General features: G+C 52.0%; 1 protein-coding gene and 1 long non-coding RNA gene across 5 annotated transcripts in view; one reads left to right on the top strand and one right to left on the bottom strand.

The window, feature by feature from the left end:
* The first annotated feature begins 1256 nt into the window (after window positions 1-1256).
* The window catches only part of CCDC12 (coiled-coil domain containing 12), a 38191-nt gene continuing 24278 nt past the window's right edge, over window positions 1257-15169 (top strand). The window contains exon 1 of one of the 2 annotated variants that reach the window (XM_024565749.4): window positions 1257-1496. In XM_024565749.4, the coding sequence (XP_024421517.2) occupies window positions 1401-1496 (96 nt within the window). In that variant the 5' untranslated portion in view covers window positions 1257-1400. Of the gene's footprint in view, window positions 1497-12897; window positions 12983-15169 lie in introns of those variants that run through there. The other variant, XM_053930370.1, reaches the window with a different exon arrangement.
* LOC139441097 (uncharacterized) lies at window positions 10131-14181 on the bottom strand. 3 transcript variants are annotated; one of them, XR_011651500.1, is made up of 4 exons: window positions 13642-14181; window positions 11953-12090; window positions 11412-11502; window positions 10131-11017 (listed from the first exon to the last, which is right to left on the bottom strand). It is a non-coding gene; the product is annotated as an uncharacterized lncRNA (long non-coding RNA). The 3 variants fall into 3 exon arrangements; XR_011651501.1 differs by having other exon boundaries at window positions 10131-11014; XR_011651499.1 differs by having other exon boundaries at window positions 10131-11502.

The following is a 15169-nucleotide window of genomic DNA, read 5'->3' as shown; positions in this document are numbered from 1 at the left end:
AATTAGGACTACCCGGGCAGCCAGGGACAGAAGCCAGACTAACTCTTCGCTGGGCCACTGCCACCATGCATCCTAGGCTTCTTTCACTGGATCCACCTTTCCAGCCCGCCTGGGAGGTGAGGGAGCCCCCTGGTGTTGGGCAGGGGTCAGGCCCTTTGTTGGGGATGGGGAAAAGTTTGTGAGACTCAGAGAGGTTGTAGGACTTGACCAGTCTGGAGCCCCATAGACGCTGGAAAGACAGACTCTGCCCCCATCCCCATCCCGCTCTGTCCTGGCTTTTTAGGCAGCCCCTCCATTCTGGCCTTTTCTCCCGCCCCATCCATCCTACCACTGAGCTGACATTTCCTAAGTGCCCGCTGCCTTCATACCAGGCCCTAGCCGAGCACCCACCGGATAGGGATAGGGTACCAAAAGGCCCAGGTTATAAAGGTCAAGAAGGTCGTTTGGGGGGAGCAAGTTGAAGGTGTGTGACAAAGGGGTCTTTGTGTCCTCGGGTGGGAGGAGATGGGGCTGTGGAGACCCCAAGGTGCTGTCACCATATCTTGACTTGAGCCAAGGGGGGTCTCTCGGTTGTCAGGGAATGCTGACTAATGCAGGAAAGAAGACCCTGGCAGCTCCGGCTGGGGAGCAGTGCACCTGGTGGCCGTCTGGTGCAGTTGAGGCCAAACCAACTTGCGGCTTCATTCTCAGGAACTAAGCTCCAGAGGTTCCTTGGGGCCCACTGGGCCCAGATTGGGGAATGCTCTTCTACAGGTTAGGTAGGCTAACCCTGGGTATTTTGCCACTTCAGGGATGTTGGAGGTGGTAGGGGATCACCCATGACCCCGAAGGGAAATGGCCATCCAGGCAAGCCCTGCACTGCGCAGGCTTTGTCCGAGCTGAGAGTGGACACAGAAGGGCCTTGGGACCCATGGACATCCAAGGAGCCACTGATAGGTGGACACGATGGGAGAGATCGACTTCTTATTTGGCTGGGGTCGGAGTGGCAAGTCAGAAAGGTTTCTCTTGAAGGCATTCGAGCCTTGAAGAATCAGAACAAGTGGACAAAGGTTGGGTCAGCGCATTCCAAGTGGCGGGCATGGAGCGAGCTGTGGTCAGCGCTTAGGCAAAACCAGAGCGATCGACGCGCTCTATCCTCCTTCACTTAGGTCTATTCCACTTGCTGCTTTCTCACTGATTGGCGTTGGACGCATCAAGCCTTACAGCTTTGCCCGCCTCCTACCCGCTAAACGAGTTGTAGGGGAGGAAGGGGGCGGGCCATCCTATAGCAACTCAGCATTGATTGGCTCCCAAGACTTCCTGCTCTCTCATTTTTCGTCTCTGGATTGGCTGTGAGAGTCATATATTCATTGGGCCTGCGTAGTGGAATACAAGCGAAGAGGAGGGGGTTGGCGGGCAAGATGGCTGCTCCTGCGGCCGCTGTCGGCCGGTTAGAGGAAGAGGCGTTGCGGCGGAAAGAACGGCTGAAGGCCCTGCGAGAGAAAACCGGGCGCAAGGTGAGTAATGCGGAGTGAAAGCCGTGGCTGGGGTGGCCTGCGTTGGGATCAACAACGAGGAGGGAGCTAGGGACTACTAGGAAAAGGCAACTGCCAAGGAGGCGCATGCGCGCGCGGCTGGAGCATGCGCGAGGAGTCGGCGCCCGCCCACCGAGTCTGGTGCTAGCGGGCGGTGGACTTTTGTGCGTGTGGCTAGCAGGGCAGTGGTTAGGCGCTAGTGACCGTTTGATTCTTTCTGTACGTTTTCCTCGTGGGTCTGTAGAGCCACTTACCGTTTTAGACGCTGTTTGGTTTAGGCAGAATTGGTTCGCGTCTGAACGCGCTGAATCTTCCGTTTCCCCGTAACCCAGCCTGCCTTCCACTTGGAACCCTGGTGAGATTCCTTGAGTCTGGCAGGCCCACCTCTGGGCGGCCAGCAGGAATCCAAGATGAAAGGTCCATTCTTGATTGAGTACAAGAATCCAAAATGAAAGATTCATTTTTAGGTCAGGGTGGACCTCCGGGAAAGAGGAGGGCGCTTAGTTTTTTCCCCTGCCGACTTACCTGGGATGGACCTCCTAAGTTTATAAATTGCTATTCTTGAAAGCATTTTAGCTCTTGTTTGACACCAGAATGGTCTGATTCCATTTCTACTCTGTTGATCTTGCCGAAGTAATTCAAAATGAAGTTCACTACTTCTGTGCAAACCCTGGCCCTTTCATTTGGGGCTGTGGGACTTGGGACAAATTGCTTCATCTCCATGAGCCGCGGTTTCTTCATGTCTGGCGTAGAGGATAACAACTCCTACACAATCATCCTCACTGGGTTATTTTGAGATCTAACAGTATAATCTGTATGAGAGGGCCCTAGAGGCTATCAAGGGGTGGAGGTTGTTGTTTCTGCTCCTGTTGAATGGACAAAATCTCTGTTCTCAACTCTACAAAATACAAGGGACATTAAATATCTAGATCTGAGAGGAATGAGGAGAAACAGGGACTCCACTTGCCAAATTTTGAAAAATCCGGCTGGTCAGGCTGGACCCTGTTTACTTTCTGCATGGCTGGCTGAGGTTCTTTGGGAAAGTGAAGAGGGGGAAGTGATAGTGAAAGCTTGCCAGATTGGCATCTGCTTTCGTTGGCAACTCATTAGCACTGTCAGACAATTATACCCACAAAACACCTGGCCTCAGGAAGCTCAACCTTCAGCCTTTCAGCAGTGGCGCTAGTCAACCTGTATGATTGGCTTGGGTTTAGGGCCCAGATTATTGGGACTGGGTTTGAGGTCAGTACAAAGGACAAGATGGCATCCACAACCTTAGGGTCTCATCATTTTACATTCCAGTTTTTCCACATCTTTGTCAACACTTGTTGTTTTCTGTTTTGTTGATTGTAGCCATCCATAATCAACCATAGTCAAATGTTGGTGTGAAATGCTATCACATTGTGGTTTTGATTCACATTCCCACAGTGGTTAGTGATGTTGAGCACCTTCTCACGCAGCTATGGCCATTTGTGTATCTTTGGAGAAATGTCTTTTCAGGTCCTTTGCCCATTTTTCAATTGGGTTTTTGTTGTTGAATTGTAGGAGTTCTTAATATATTCTGTATTAACTCCTTATCAAATATGTGATTCGCCAGTATTTTCTCCCATTCCCAAGATTGTCTTTTCACTTTCCTGGTAATGTGCTTTGATGGACAAAGTTTTTAATTTTGGGCAAGTCCAATTTATCTATCTTTTTATTTTGTTGATCCCACTTTTGGTGTTATACCTAATGAATTATTGTCAAATCCAAGATTGTGAAGCATTCTCCTATATTTTCTTCTAAGAGTTTTATAATTTTAGCTCTTATGTTTAGTTCTTTGATCCATTCTGAGTTAACTTTTATATATGGTATAATGTAAGGGTGTAATACATTCTTTTACATATGAATATCTAGCTTTACCAGTATCAATTGTTGAAAAGACTGTCCTTTTCTTATTCAGCAGGTTTTGACACCCTTGTTGAAAATCATTTGACCATATATAGGGTCTGGCAGAAGTAACACCTGCTTGAGTGTGATAATATGGGTATAATAATGTGTAGTTTTAATTTGAACATTTCACCCGAAATGTCATATGGTGTGCTCGAGTGTGATATTGTTATGTTACAGAGTTACATGCTTAGGATTTTCTAATAAAAAAGGGCTGTTATTTGTGCCAGACCCTGTATGTGAGGGTTTTCTTAAGGCTTTCTGTTCTATTCCATTGGTCTGTATGTCTTCCCTTATGCTGGTACCACATTGTTTCGGTTACGGTAGTTTTGTAGTAAGTTTTGAAATCAGAAGTGTTAGTCCTCCAACTTAGTTTTCTTTCAAGATTGTTTTGGCTAGTTATTCCTTGAGATTCCATACGAATTTTAGGATGGATTTTCTGTTTGTTCAGAAAACACCATTGAACTTTTGATTGGCATTGCATTGAATTTGTAGCTCATTTGGGTATTACTTGCTATCCTCACAATATTTAAGTCTCCCAATCCATGATCATGGGATATCTTGTCATTTACTTGAGTCTTCTATTTCTTTCGATGGTGTTCTCTAGTTTTCATTGTAGAAGTCTTTAGCCTCCTTGGTTAAATTTATTCCCAAGTATTTTAATCTTTTTGGTGCTATTGTAAATGGGATTGTTTTCTTAATTTCCTTTTCAGATTGTTCATTGTTAGTGTGAAGAAATGCAACTGATTTATTTTTTCTGTTGATTTTGTATCTTGGAACTTTGCTGAATTCGTTTATTAGTTCTGACAGTTTTTGTGGACTTTCTGATTTTTCTGCATATAAAAACATGTCATCCGAGAACAGAATAATTTTACTTCTATTCCAATTTAGATGCCTTTTGTTTCTTTTTCTTGCCCAATTGCTCTGGGCAAAAGTTTCAGTAATGTGCTTAGTCGAGGTGGTGAAAGCAGGCACCCTGCTGTTTCTGCCCTTAGGGAAATGCTTTTGAGTGGGATGTTCAATGTGGGTTTTTCACATACGGTTTTTATCATGCTGGGGAAGTTTCCTTCTATTTCTGGTTCATTGGATATTTTTCTTATGAAAGGGAGTTGAGTTTTGTCAAATACTTTTCTTCATCAATTGAGATGGACACGTGGTTTTCACCTCTCTTTCGGTTATTGTATTACATTGATCGATTGTTGTATGTTGAACCATCCTTGCATTCCAGGAATAAATTGCACTTGGTCGTGGTGTGTAAACCTTTTAATCTGCTGAATTCAGTTTGCGGGTGTTGTGCTGAGGATTTTGCGCCCGTGTTCAGGAGGGTTACAGGTCTGTAGTTTTCTCGTAGCATCTTTGGAATCAGGGTAAGGCTGACCTCACAAAATGAGTTAGGAAGTGTTCCCTCGCCACTGTTTTTGAAGCACTTGAGAAGGATTGTTCACTCTTTAAATGTTTGGTAGAACTCACCAGTGAAGCCATTTAGCTCCAGGCTTTTTTTTGTTGGTAAGTTTTTGATAACTTATTTAGTGGCCTTATTAATTATAGGTCTATTAAAAATTTTTTGTTCCTTTTATGAATCAGCTTCAGTACATCGTGCATTTCTAGGAGTTTTTCCATTTCTTTGTTGTCATTGTTGGCATACTGGCGCTACTCGAATTGGGTTTAACCCTCACGGCTCTGGCTTCAGAAAGCTCTTGGCTGAGAACTCATTTCTGAAAAATGTGCGTTCGGAAATCACATGGCTTCTCTTCTCTTAGAAGTGAGAGGTTACTGGCCTTTGGAGTTTCCTTCCATTCTTTTTAAGACACAAGAATTAATGTGAAGCCATATCCTTGACTCCGTCGGAAGCTTTTTCCTTACCTGGCATGCCTTTTCTCTCCAGGAGCTCCTAAATCCCCCCCCCCCCCCCCCGCATCTAGTCCCCTTCCTTCTGAGGAAAGGAAGTTTGAATATGTTGTTGACTCTTTAGTTACCAGGCTGCGGTGTCAGTGGTGGATTAGTAGCAGGCAATAAAGTGTTTGGCTTGGTTCATAATGGGTCATCGGAGCTGGGAGTTTTCTCTGTGGCTTGCACAGTTCACTTTTCTTTATTAGAGACAACAGTGGTTTCAGATTTAACTTGGTTAATGATAAGAGGAAGAAGGGGGGTTAATGTATAGGTGAGAGCACCGAGACCGGTGAAAGTGGTGTGCCCCAGGTCACAGAGCTGCGAGGTGTCCCAGGTGCGTGGTGGGGTCGGAAGGGACCATGAGAGCAGGCGGCAGCCCTCTTTCTGCACTGACTGGGACTGGTTGCCCGGATGCCGGGTGGACGTGGCCTGAGAAATTTCGCTTTACACTTTCTGATACCCTTTCGGTTTTGTAAATTACTTCTTCAAAAAAACAACAGTGGTAAAAAGAAAAAAACCAGTAGTGGTAAAAGAGTAGAGGCCCCAAGTCCAGGCGGCCCCTGTGTGTGTGCCTCAGTCCCCCTGGGTCCAGGCTCTGGTCCTCTTTCCCCCCGGCAAAGAGAGGGGTAGCTTTATTTGCCACAATTGCTTTTTTTTTCTTTAAATCCTCACTTAGAGATATGTTTATTGATTGTAGAGAGAGAGAGAAAAATAAACATTGATATGACAGAGAAACATCGATTGGCTGCCTCCCGCATGCGCCCCAACCAGGGACTAAACCTGCAACCTAGGTATGAGCTCTGACTGGGAATCGAACCTGCAACCTTTTGATGTACGGGGGCGACGCTCCAATTAACTGAGCCACCTGGCCAGGGCACAATTCCTTTTGTATTTATTTTAATTATAGTAAAATATGTGCAACATAAAACTTGCCATTTAACCGTTTCTCAGTGGCATTAAGTATATTCACAGTGTTACACAGTCATCACCCCTATTTCCAAAACTTTATCACCCCAGACAGAAACTCAGCACCGATTCAGTGGTAACTGCCCATTCCTCTCTTACCTCAGCCTCTTCAAACCTCTAATCTACTTTCTGTCTCTGACTTGGCCTATTCTGAGTATGTCACGTAGAGGGACACATACGATATTTGTCCTTTTGTGACTAGCTTGTTTCACTTAGCATAAGTTTTCGAGGTTCATCCATATTCCAGCATGTAACAGAACACCTTTCCTTGTGTTTAAGGCTGAATAATATTTCATTATATGTATATACCACATTGTGTTTATCCACTCACCTAGTGATGGCTCTCGTGACTAATGCTGCCCCTGGTGTTTGGTGGGCTTACTGGTGGGATTCGGGCATGGGGTTGATTTCCCTTAGGCTGTTACCTTCCTCTCCCTGCCAGCAGAATATAAACTCGTAACTTAGTGATATTATGGAGGAGTCAATCCTGAGGTTGTGACAGATGGAGACAAAATTAGGGTCATAAACTCCATATATTCAGTTAAAAAAAAACCAACTTGGTTGTAGTCAGAAAGTTAAGTAGTTTTCCAAAGTGCTTTCTTTTAGCCCCCCTGACAAGACTGATTTAGGAGGAGTGAAAGAATGGGGGGCAGAGGTGCTGAGGTGCCCAAGGTCATGAAGCAGAATGATGCTCCTGGATTCCAGCAGGGGGCTCGGCATGGGAGTGGCCACCCAAAGCAGTGTTCTGTGGGTCGGCCAGCCGCCGACTACATACGATATTAGGCGGTGCCGCTGGGGTTCATTTTCTGGGAACAGCAGGCTTCATGCTGGGGAAGCTAAATGGGGTGACAGTGGAACTTCAGCTGGGCTGTAGAGGGTGGGACCAGAAAGGGGTATTGAGGTAGCTGGAAAGGAGGGTCCCAGGGGAGCAGGTCAGAGGTGGGAACATTCATGGGCCCTGAGGACGGACAGCAGGGGAGGCTCCAGAGGGTCTGACAGCAAGCACTTGGCAGTGATTGGGCAGGGGTGAGGTCTGAAAGTGCTGCTGGATGCGTCAGTGGCCAAGTGCTGCAGGAACCTGGGCTTCCGGCTGGGAGGGCGGCCAGCCCAGGCACACTTTTCCACACTGTACTTGAACCTCACCTCTTGGTGTTCATCCAGTTCTAAGCTGGGCGAGGAGGTGAACAGTTCAAGGCCGAGTAGATTCTCTGGCGTCTCTCTATGGTGCTGACCACTAGGGCAGTGTGAGGCCACTTCACTCTCCTCTGACCTCTTCCTCAGCAGCCAAATGGAGACTCTGAAAGGTAATGAACTTGGCACAAACACTTGCCCTTGGCTGTTGGGTTTCCTGAGCATTTGGCCTGAATTGTGCTGTCTCTTTCTGCCCTGAGACAGAGGCAGCCTGGTTGGCCAGAAGGCCAGCCCCTCAGGGGCTGGGTGTAACCTCCGGACCAAGGTCTGGCTGTCCGCCTGTAGGTTCAGTAGCAGTTCCTGTTTTTTCTTTTAACGTAAATTCTTCTCTTTTTTTATTGAATTTTTTTTTGAGAGAGAAACATCCATTTGTTGTTGTACCTATTTATGCATTCATTGGTTGATACTTGTATGTGCCCTGCCTGGGTATCTGGACGATGCTCTGACCAACCGGGCCGCCCGGCCAGGGAGCAGTTCCTGTTTCTCACCTGGCCCTGGAGAGCAGCACTGTTCAGGAGAGCTTGAGGCGCTGGTGGCGGTGTTCTGAGTCTGTCCACGCTGTCTAGGTACCGTGGCCATGAGCCACGTAGCCCTCGAGCCCTTTGAGTGTGGCTAATGTGGCATTTTAATGATTGTAACTTTAATTTCATTCCATCTTAATTAATTCACCTTTAGACAGCCACACTTGACTTACGGCTGTTGCCAGCCCTAGATGGCCTCTAAAACCCCGGCCCTCGGTCCCTCTCTGCCCCTCACCCCAGGTGCTTGAGAACAGGCAGGCCCCAGGAAGGCTCGGCGTCCTTCCCTCCCAGATAGAAACTACCGGCAGGTTGCCTGGTGGGAGCCGCGTGGCACCGTGTGGCGTGTGGGCGTTGGGGCCGTGCAGGTGCGGCCTACATCTTGACGCTGTTCAGCACATCTGTGGGGCTCGGGGCGGATCTAAAACTTTGAGCCTCCCTCTTCTTATCTGAAAAATCAAAACAGAGCTTGCGACCTCATCAGGAGCTGGGAGAACAGGAAGAGATGGCTGTGGGGCATGTAGCTCAAGGTCATGCACACCGGCCTTACATGAGTGTGGAGGTCTGAGTGGTCCCTCGGCCCACTCTGCTGGGTGACAGTGGATGGAGCTGTTTCCATCGGAAGCAAAGAGGACATCCTCCTGGCCCCCTGGCTTTACTCAGCATAGTCCTGAGTCTTTGAAGGTGGAATGCCCTCTTCGTGTGAAGTACTAGATTACCGAGAAAGTGGATTTGCACAGCCACAGCCACGATGGGGTGTGTGGTCCCTGTTCCTTCCGAAGACTGACTGTCTCGTCCCCAGCCCTGCTCAGACCCTGAGACCTTGGAGCCCCGGCCCAGATACCTGCTGACCAGCCAGTGTGGGGACTTTGCTTGGAGTCGTCCCTCTGGGGCCTTGACTCGTTCACCTTGAAACGCAGATGTTTGGTCAGGCAGCGTCTTAGACCTCCCTGCGCCTCTGGGTCTCCTGGGGACACAATTTGCAATCTCTACTCTGGCCCCCACCTCAGACCTTCTATCTCGGGTGTAGATCTTGGTGTAGAACCTAGAAATCCTTGCATTTTTAAAGTGCCCAGGATGATTCATTTCTCTGGAAGTCTCTGGTCGGTCTCCTGACGTCTGTCACTGGAAGCAGAGCACTCCTTTCCCTGGAGCGCTGGTCGCCCATCCCCACTGAGGGGGCTCTGCAGCCGGCTGCCACGCGAACCTTTGTTGGGCGCCTGGGTGAACAAGGCTGCCTCCCTGCCTCTGGGGGCTTCCACAGGAGGGGTGGCTGGACAGCGTGCGTGTACACAGGGAAGGTAACAGCAGGAACTTGGGGGGGGCTGGGGTGGGAGTCTGTGGGTGTTGGGGGGGTGGTGCAGCTGCCGTGGCAAGATCTCTCTGTGGGAGGTGGGGGCAGGGAGGGGAGTAGGGGGTGGCAGAGGGGATGCCAAGATCCAGGGCAGAGCACTCCATGCTGCGCAGAGACTTGGCTTGTTCGAGGGGCAGAGAGAACCCCCGGGGGGCAGGGTTAGAGCAGGGAAGGGTGGGGGCAGGGTGTATTGAGGGTAGAGAGGGCCTGGGAGGCCGCCCCACTGAGGCTGGGCCTCACCCCGTTAGGGGCATGGGGAGCCCTGTCCTGACTGCGAGGGGAGGGGCAGCAGCACTCGCAGGGCTCCCGGGCGTCCTGTCCTGATGGGTGGGCTGGGGGGTGGCGCCTGTTTCTGAGAGGAGATGTGCAGGGCAGAGCGGTTTGGAAGGGGAAGTCCCGGCCCATTTTTGGTTGTGTAAGTCAGAGGTGACGGTTAGACCTCTGTGTGGAGAGAGGCCAGCTCGGGGGCATCTGGACTCAGAGAGTGCTTGGGGGCAAGATTCGGAGCCCTGGGCCTAGATGAGGTCCCAGGGTACAGAGCCGAGGTAGAGGTGTGCTCCCTGCCCGGAGACTCGCCTTGCAGCCTCGCAGGCTTTGAGGAGGACTCTCAGGAAAGTCGGGGCGGGGGCGGGCAGTGATGCTGGGAGAAGCCGGGCGAGGACTGCATGGGTTTGGGCAGGGCAGGTGGTAGTGAGCTCGGTCTGGCCGTTTCAGGGAAGTGTGTGTGTGTGGCAGGGGGGGGGGGTGTTGTGGATGACAAAGGGATTGTGCAAAAAACAGCCTCTCAGGGTGACCTGATCACAAGTTCCTCACTGGGCGGGTCGTGGTGGGTAGGCACACCCCAGGCATACAACATTTTTATTTACTTTTTTTTTAATTTTTATTTTTTTAAAGGTGTTGTTTATTTTTAGAGAGGAAAACAGAGGGAGAAAGAGAGGGAAACATCAATGTTTAGTGTGCCCCCCCTCTGGGGACCTGGCCCGCAACCCAGCATGCGCCCTGACTGGGAATCAAACTGGTGACCCTTTGGTTCACAGGCTGGCACTCAATCCACTGAGACACACCAGCAAGGGACCATATAACATTTTTAGTAAAAGGTTTATCTGTCTGTTGTTTTTGTGCATCTGAGATTCATTAGGCTCTTTCTGTGCTTCACCCCATGGCAGAGTTTCCCGTCCTGGCCCTCCTTCCTTCAGGGGCCCTTCCCTCAATCCCAGCTCCCAGCTCCCAGTTGCCCATCCTCTCCATGTTGCTGTGGAGGGAAGCTACAGCTTGCACTCTTGAAAGAATCCCAAGAGGAGTACAGTTGCTGTGGTAACGACGCCCTGTGGGGAGTAATCGCCACACTCCAGGGCTGTTTTGATTCAGAGCTCTGAAGAGCTGCTCTGTCTAGAGAAAATGTGTGGCTGGAGCAGAAAACATTTGTCCTTTCAAGGGCAGGCCCCCCCCCTCCCCGTATTCAGGGCACAGTGCCACTGGAGTTCTTGCAGGGTAATTTGAATCCTAAAGAAAGCACCTATTTGGTACCTGGGAGAGGAAGGCATCCGTGGGAGCAGAACTTTGCAGCCTAGGCGCAGGAGTCTTAGGGAGTGGGAGTGAAGGCTGGGCCCTCGGGGCCAGGGGCGAGCTTGCCGGCCCTTCCTGCGCCCCACCTGCTGTGATAGAGTGTACTGCTGTGCACTGTGGAGGGGCGCCCTGGGGAAGGGCTGCAGTGGGCACAGGCCTCCCTTCTACACAGTCGGCTGCACAGAGGAGGGAGCTTCGGAACCCAGTGGGAATGCACTGTCCCGCTTTATCTCACTGGTTGGTCTAGGGGTCCTGTCCCCGTTTTCTCAGTGCTCTGTGCCCCAGGTGCTGAGAAAATACTTGCGAGGGGCTGAGTAGAGGAACTGGTGGGTGATAGGTGTTCGGAGGAATGGAACAGGAGGAGGGGCAGGAGCAGAGCAGGCTGGGGTGGAGGTGGTCTGAATGTGGGAGGACTGTCAGAGGACCCCCCACCCCCAGGGCACCCCCACACCCTGTGGCTAGCCTTTTCTGATTTGGACTCACGTTCTCTGCATGCCTGTAGGGCCTGACGTTCTAAACCGAGGGCAGCTCAAGGGCAAGGACTGGGACTTCCTCTGGGTGACACTGGTGGCAGCTGTGAGTGAACCGAGGGAAGAGAAGTGGCATCTGTGAGGGGTGTTCCGTGACCTTTTTGGTGGTGGGTGGGGAAGTGGGCATCAGCTGAGCAGTGGAATGTCGTGGGCCTCACACCGAGGGCGCAGGGGGAGCATCAGACTCCGCTGTCCTCACTGCCCACGTGGCTGACACCTCCGAGGAGGACTCACGGCCATCACGTGGGCTCCCATGTAACGCCCTCTGCGGGCCGGGAGGGCACTTTCTCAACCTTTCCGACCGGCACGTGGCCAGAAAGAGAAAACAAGACTGTGTTTCCAAAGGAAGTACCGGTCGGCGAGGGTCAAAAGACCTTGCTTAGGCGGTATCTCCCTCACATATCAGTGTGCCCGTGCTGCCTTGGAGCGTGAGTTCGGCTTTAACTCGGGTCCCGCCTCTGTGGAGCACACTGGAGAGGAGACAAGTGTCTTACCTGGACACCTCCTCAAACTGTGGCACTCTGAGAGGCCGCTGCCCGAGGCTGGCACAGCTTCTAGGCCCCCAGGAGCAATGGTTGTGGAACTCTGGCTGGCCTGGGAACAGACTTCACATAATTTTCCAGCTTGGGTGCCTGTGTTGGGAGGGAAGGACAGGAAGGTGGATGGACCCCAGGCCCGGTGAGCTCCTTGGCTTACTTCAGCAATTGGCCTTTGTGATGGACTCGGGCTGGGTGGGGGATGCCGGAACCAAGTCCACAGAACACTCGTTCTGAGCCAGCTTCCCCGTTTGGACAGTGGGCATCAGAGCCTCTGCCCAGCTGGCATCCCAGGGTCTCCCTGTGGGTTGGATGAGCTCTTTCTCCTCGAAGGCCCAACATGAGGGTGGCGCGCGGCACTGGGCAGCCCAGAGAGTGACTTGGGAACTCAGGTTCCAGTCAGCCTGAAGTCCAGAGACCTGCAGTTCAGCATGAGCTCTTGCCCGTCTCACGCCACACACACCTGGGTCTCCGGTGGCCCTCGAGACGTGTGCAGGTCGAGTGACAGATTGCTCTGTTTCTCGTCCTACGGACTGCTCTGCGTCCAGAGCCCCCCTGCTGACCACAGCAGGCCCCCAGGCAGCTTGGTGTGGCCTCACTCAGGTCACACCCCGCCCCACCCCCATCAGCTTCTGGAGGAGTGGTGGGGTCTGACAGGGGCTCCTCAGTAGGCCCCCCCAGGGAAGGGCAGGCTCCTGAAACATTGGGATCGGATCTGCAGGTCTTATCCTGGAAGACTCTGGCTGGGTAGGGCTATTTATAACACGTTCCCAGGGCCACTGGGTGATATGAGGCCTTTGCAGCCCCAACAATTTGCGGTTTTCTTGCTTTTCCCATTGGGTAAGAGTGGGCCTGGTCTCACTTCTGCTGCTGCGCGGAAAGCTCAGGCAGGCCTCGGGCTGTGTGTGGGAGAGAGGTTGGGAGCATGACGCAGTCAGAAACTTCAGTGTAAATGCTGACCCGTCCTTTACGAGTGGTGAGCCACTGGGTAAGTCCCTTAGTTCTGAACCGTGCTGTCTGGAAGGGCTAAAAATACCTGGCCCCATGGTAGCTGTGTGGCCAGAGGTTCTGTGTGCACGAGTGTCGTGTGGGCAGCTGTGGGAGCACTCCATGGCACCGTGCAGCTGGACAGAGGGACTGTCCCTCCAGACAGACTCCCAGGCAGCTGCCAGCTGCTGTCCTTGAGGTAAGAAGGTGGCTCCCTTGATCACCTATCCAGCTCATTGTTTTCAGTGGCCTCAGCCAGTGACCTTTGCCCTTTTCCTCTCTGTTGCTTCCTGGCACTTTGAGTGCTCTTCGTAAAAACACGCTAATAACAGTGTTGCCACCTCCCTGCCTGTCCTTTGACTTGATGCTAGCTTCTCAGTGCTGAGAGCTAAAGTCTGGAGCCCGGCTGGCCTTCCCTCCTTCCCACTGCACCCGCGCACCCACCCACCCAGGCTGGACGCAGGGCTCTGGCTCCGTCCCCTCCTCCCAGTCACTCCAGCATGCCCTGCCCGGCCCTGCCTTCGCACTCGAGGGGGAGTGGGGCATTCCCGCCTCCCTGCAGCAGGGACAGACCGCTCGCCCTCAGGTGAGCTCAGGTATCATCTCTGCTGTTAGTCACGGTACTCACTTCGGACTGGCTGAGTGTGACTGCCCACTCACCTGTCAGCTGCTGCTTCCTCCTGCTCCCGAGCTCCCTGAGTCTTAGTCGCCCTTTTGTCTGCCAGGTGACAAGGCTCAGAGACGCTCTCTGTAAATATTTGAAGGAAGAAATGAAACCGGACTGGCCCATGGGTTGGGGAGTTGGCTGGGCTGAGGTTTTTCTCAGGGAAAAGCAGACTTGGGCTCAGAAGTCTGTTGGCTGCAGCCCTACCAGCTGGTGGACTTCACTGTGGGAAGTCTGTTGAGACAATTAAATTTCTTCCTGACAGGGTGGCTCAGATGGTTGGGCATTGTCCTGCAAACTGAAAGATCACCGGTTTGATTCCCAGTCCAGGCACATGCTTGGGTAGTGGGCCATGTCTCCAGTTGGGGGCATGTGAGAGGCAGCTGATCGAGGTCTCTCACACATCCATGTTTCTCCCCTCTCTTTCTCCCTCGCCCCTCTGTCTTAAAAACAAACAAACAAAAGGCAATTAAGTTTCCAGCATCTATTGTTTACAGGTGGGCCAGGGGTGCTTTGACACCTGTCCACATGGGAAGGAGCTGCTCATTTTAGTTGGTCACGGGCTTTGAGTAAGCCAGTGGTGTGATGTGGCCAGCAGGAGCCCTGATGTGGTGCTGTTGGCAACCCTTGGGGAACTGTTTCGGGGGGAACCTGGAATTGGTGTGAACGGGCTTGTGTGTGAGGGAGGTGGAAGGGTATCGCTTTCAGGGGCCACTCCCTGGGGTGTTCAGGCCCCCTAGCTAGCTTTTTCCCCAGGACGGAGCCAGGGATGATGAGCCCACAATAAAGAGGCTTCCAGGGCTCAGTGGCCCAGCTTCCGAACCCCACCTGCCAGCCAGGGGTCATGTGCACGGGCAAGCTGGCTTGCTGTCCAGCTCGGCAGATCTGGAGGTCGGGCGCCGGCCGCTCATCCTCGGGATCAGAGATTCTGGGAGGCCGTTCCAGGGGCCGCCCCCCAGTGCACCACAAGGCCGCCTCATACCTGGACATTTGCCTTTGTGATTCACTCTCTCTCCCTCCCACTGTCCAGTGGAGAGGAAGTCCTGGTATGGTGAGCTCGGCCTTGTGGCAGAGGAGGAGGCATTTTCCCTTCTCCAAAAAAGGGAAGTGGTGGGCGGGTGAGAGAGTGGGGAGGTAACCTCGTGTTCACCATCAGTTAATTTCTTAACTGAAACGTTCTCCTTGAATTGGGGGATGTTCGGCCTGATGGGAGGGCACTCGCGGCCTGCAGTGCAGCTTCTGGCTCAGCTGCTGGGCCCCCTGGGGCTGCAGAGGGACCTGGTGTGTGCGGGTCTGTCTGCCCTCCCTGCCCCTCCAGCAGTGTTGGGTTCTCATTTTTTGTGTGTTTTTTTAAACCTGAGAAAGACCATTGGACCTCGCCTGGGCTGTGTTGGGCGTAAGGGCCAGCTGCAGCTTCCTGCTTTTTTGTTGAGCCAGGCGAAGGGTGGGAGAGTCTGTTTAGAGTGTAATATTGAGACAGTGAGTCCCAGGCAGCTGGGTTCTGCTCGTTGCTTTTGTTCTTAA

The sequence above is a fragment of the Desmodus rotundus genome, chromosome 8 (genome assembly GCF_022682495.2).
Source record: "Desmodus rotundus isolate HL8 chromosome 8, HLdesRot8A.1, whole genome shotgun sequence".
Lineage (NCBI taxonomy): Eukaryota > Metazoa > Chordata > Mammalia > Chiroptera > Phyllostomidae > Desmodus > Desmodus rotundus.
Note: the sequence above shows the minus strand (reverse complement) of the source record. Positions and strands in the feature narration are given on the sequence as shown.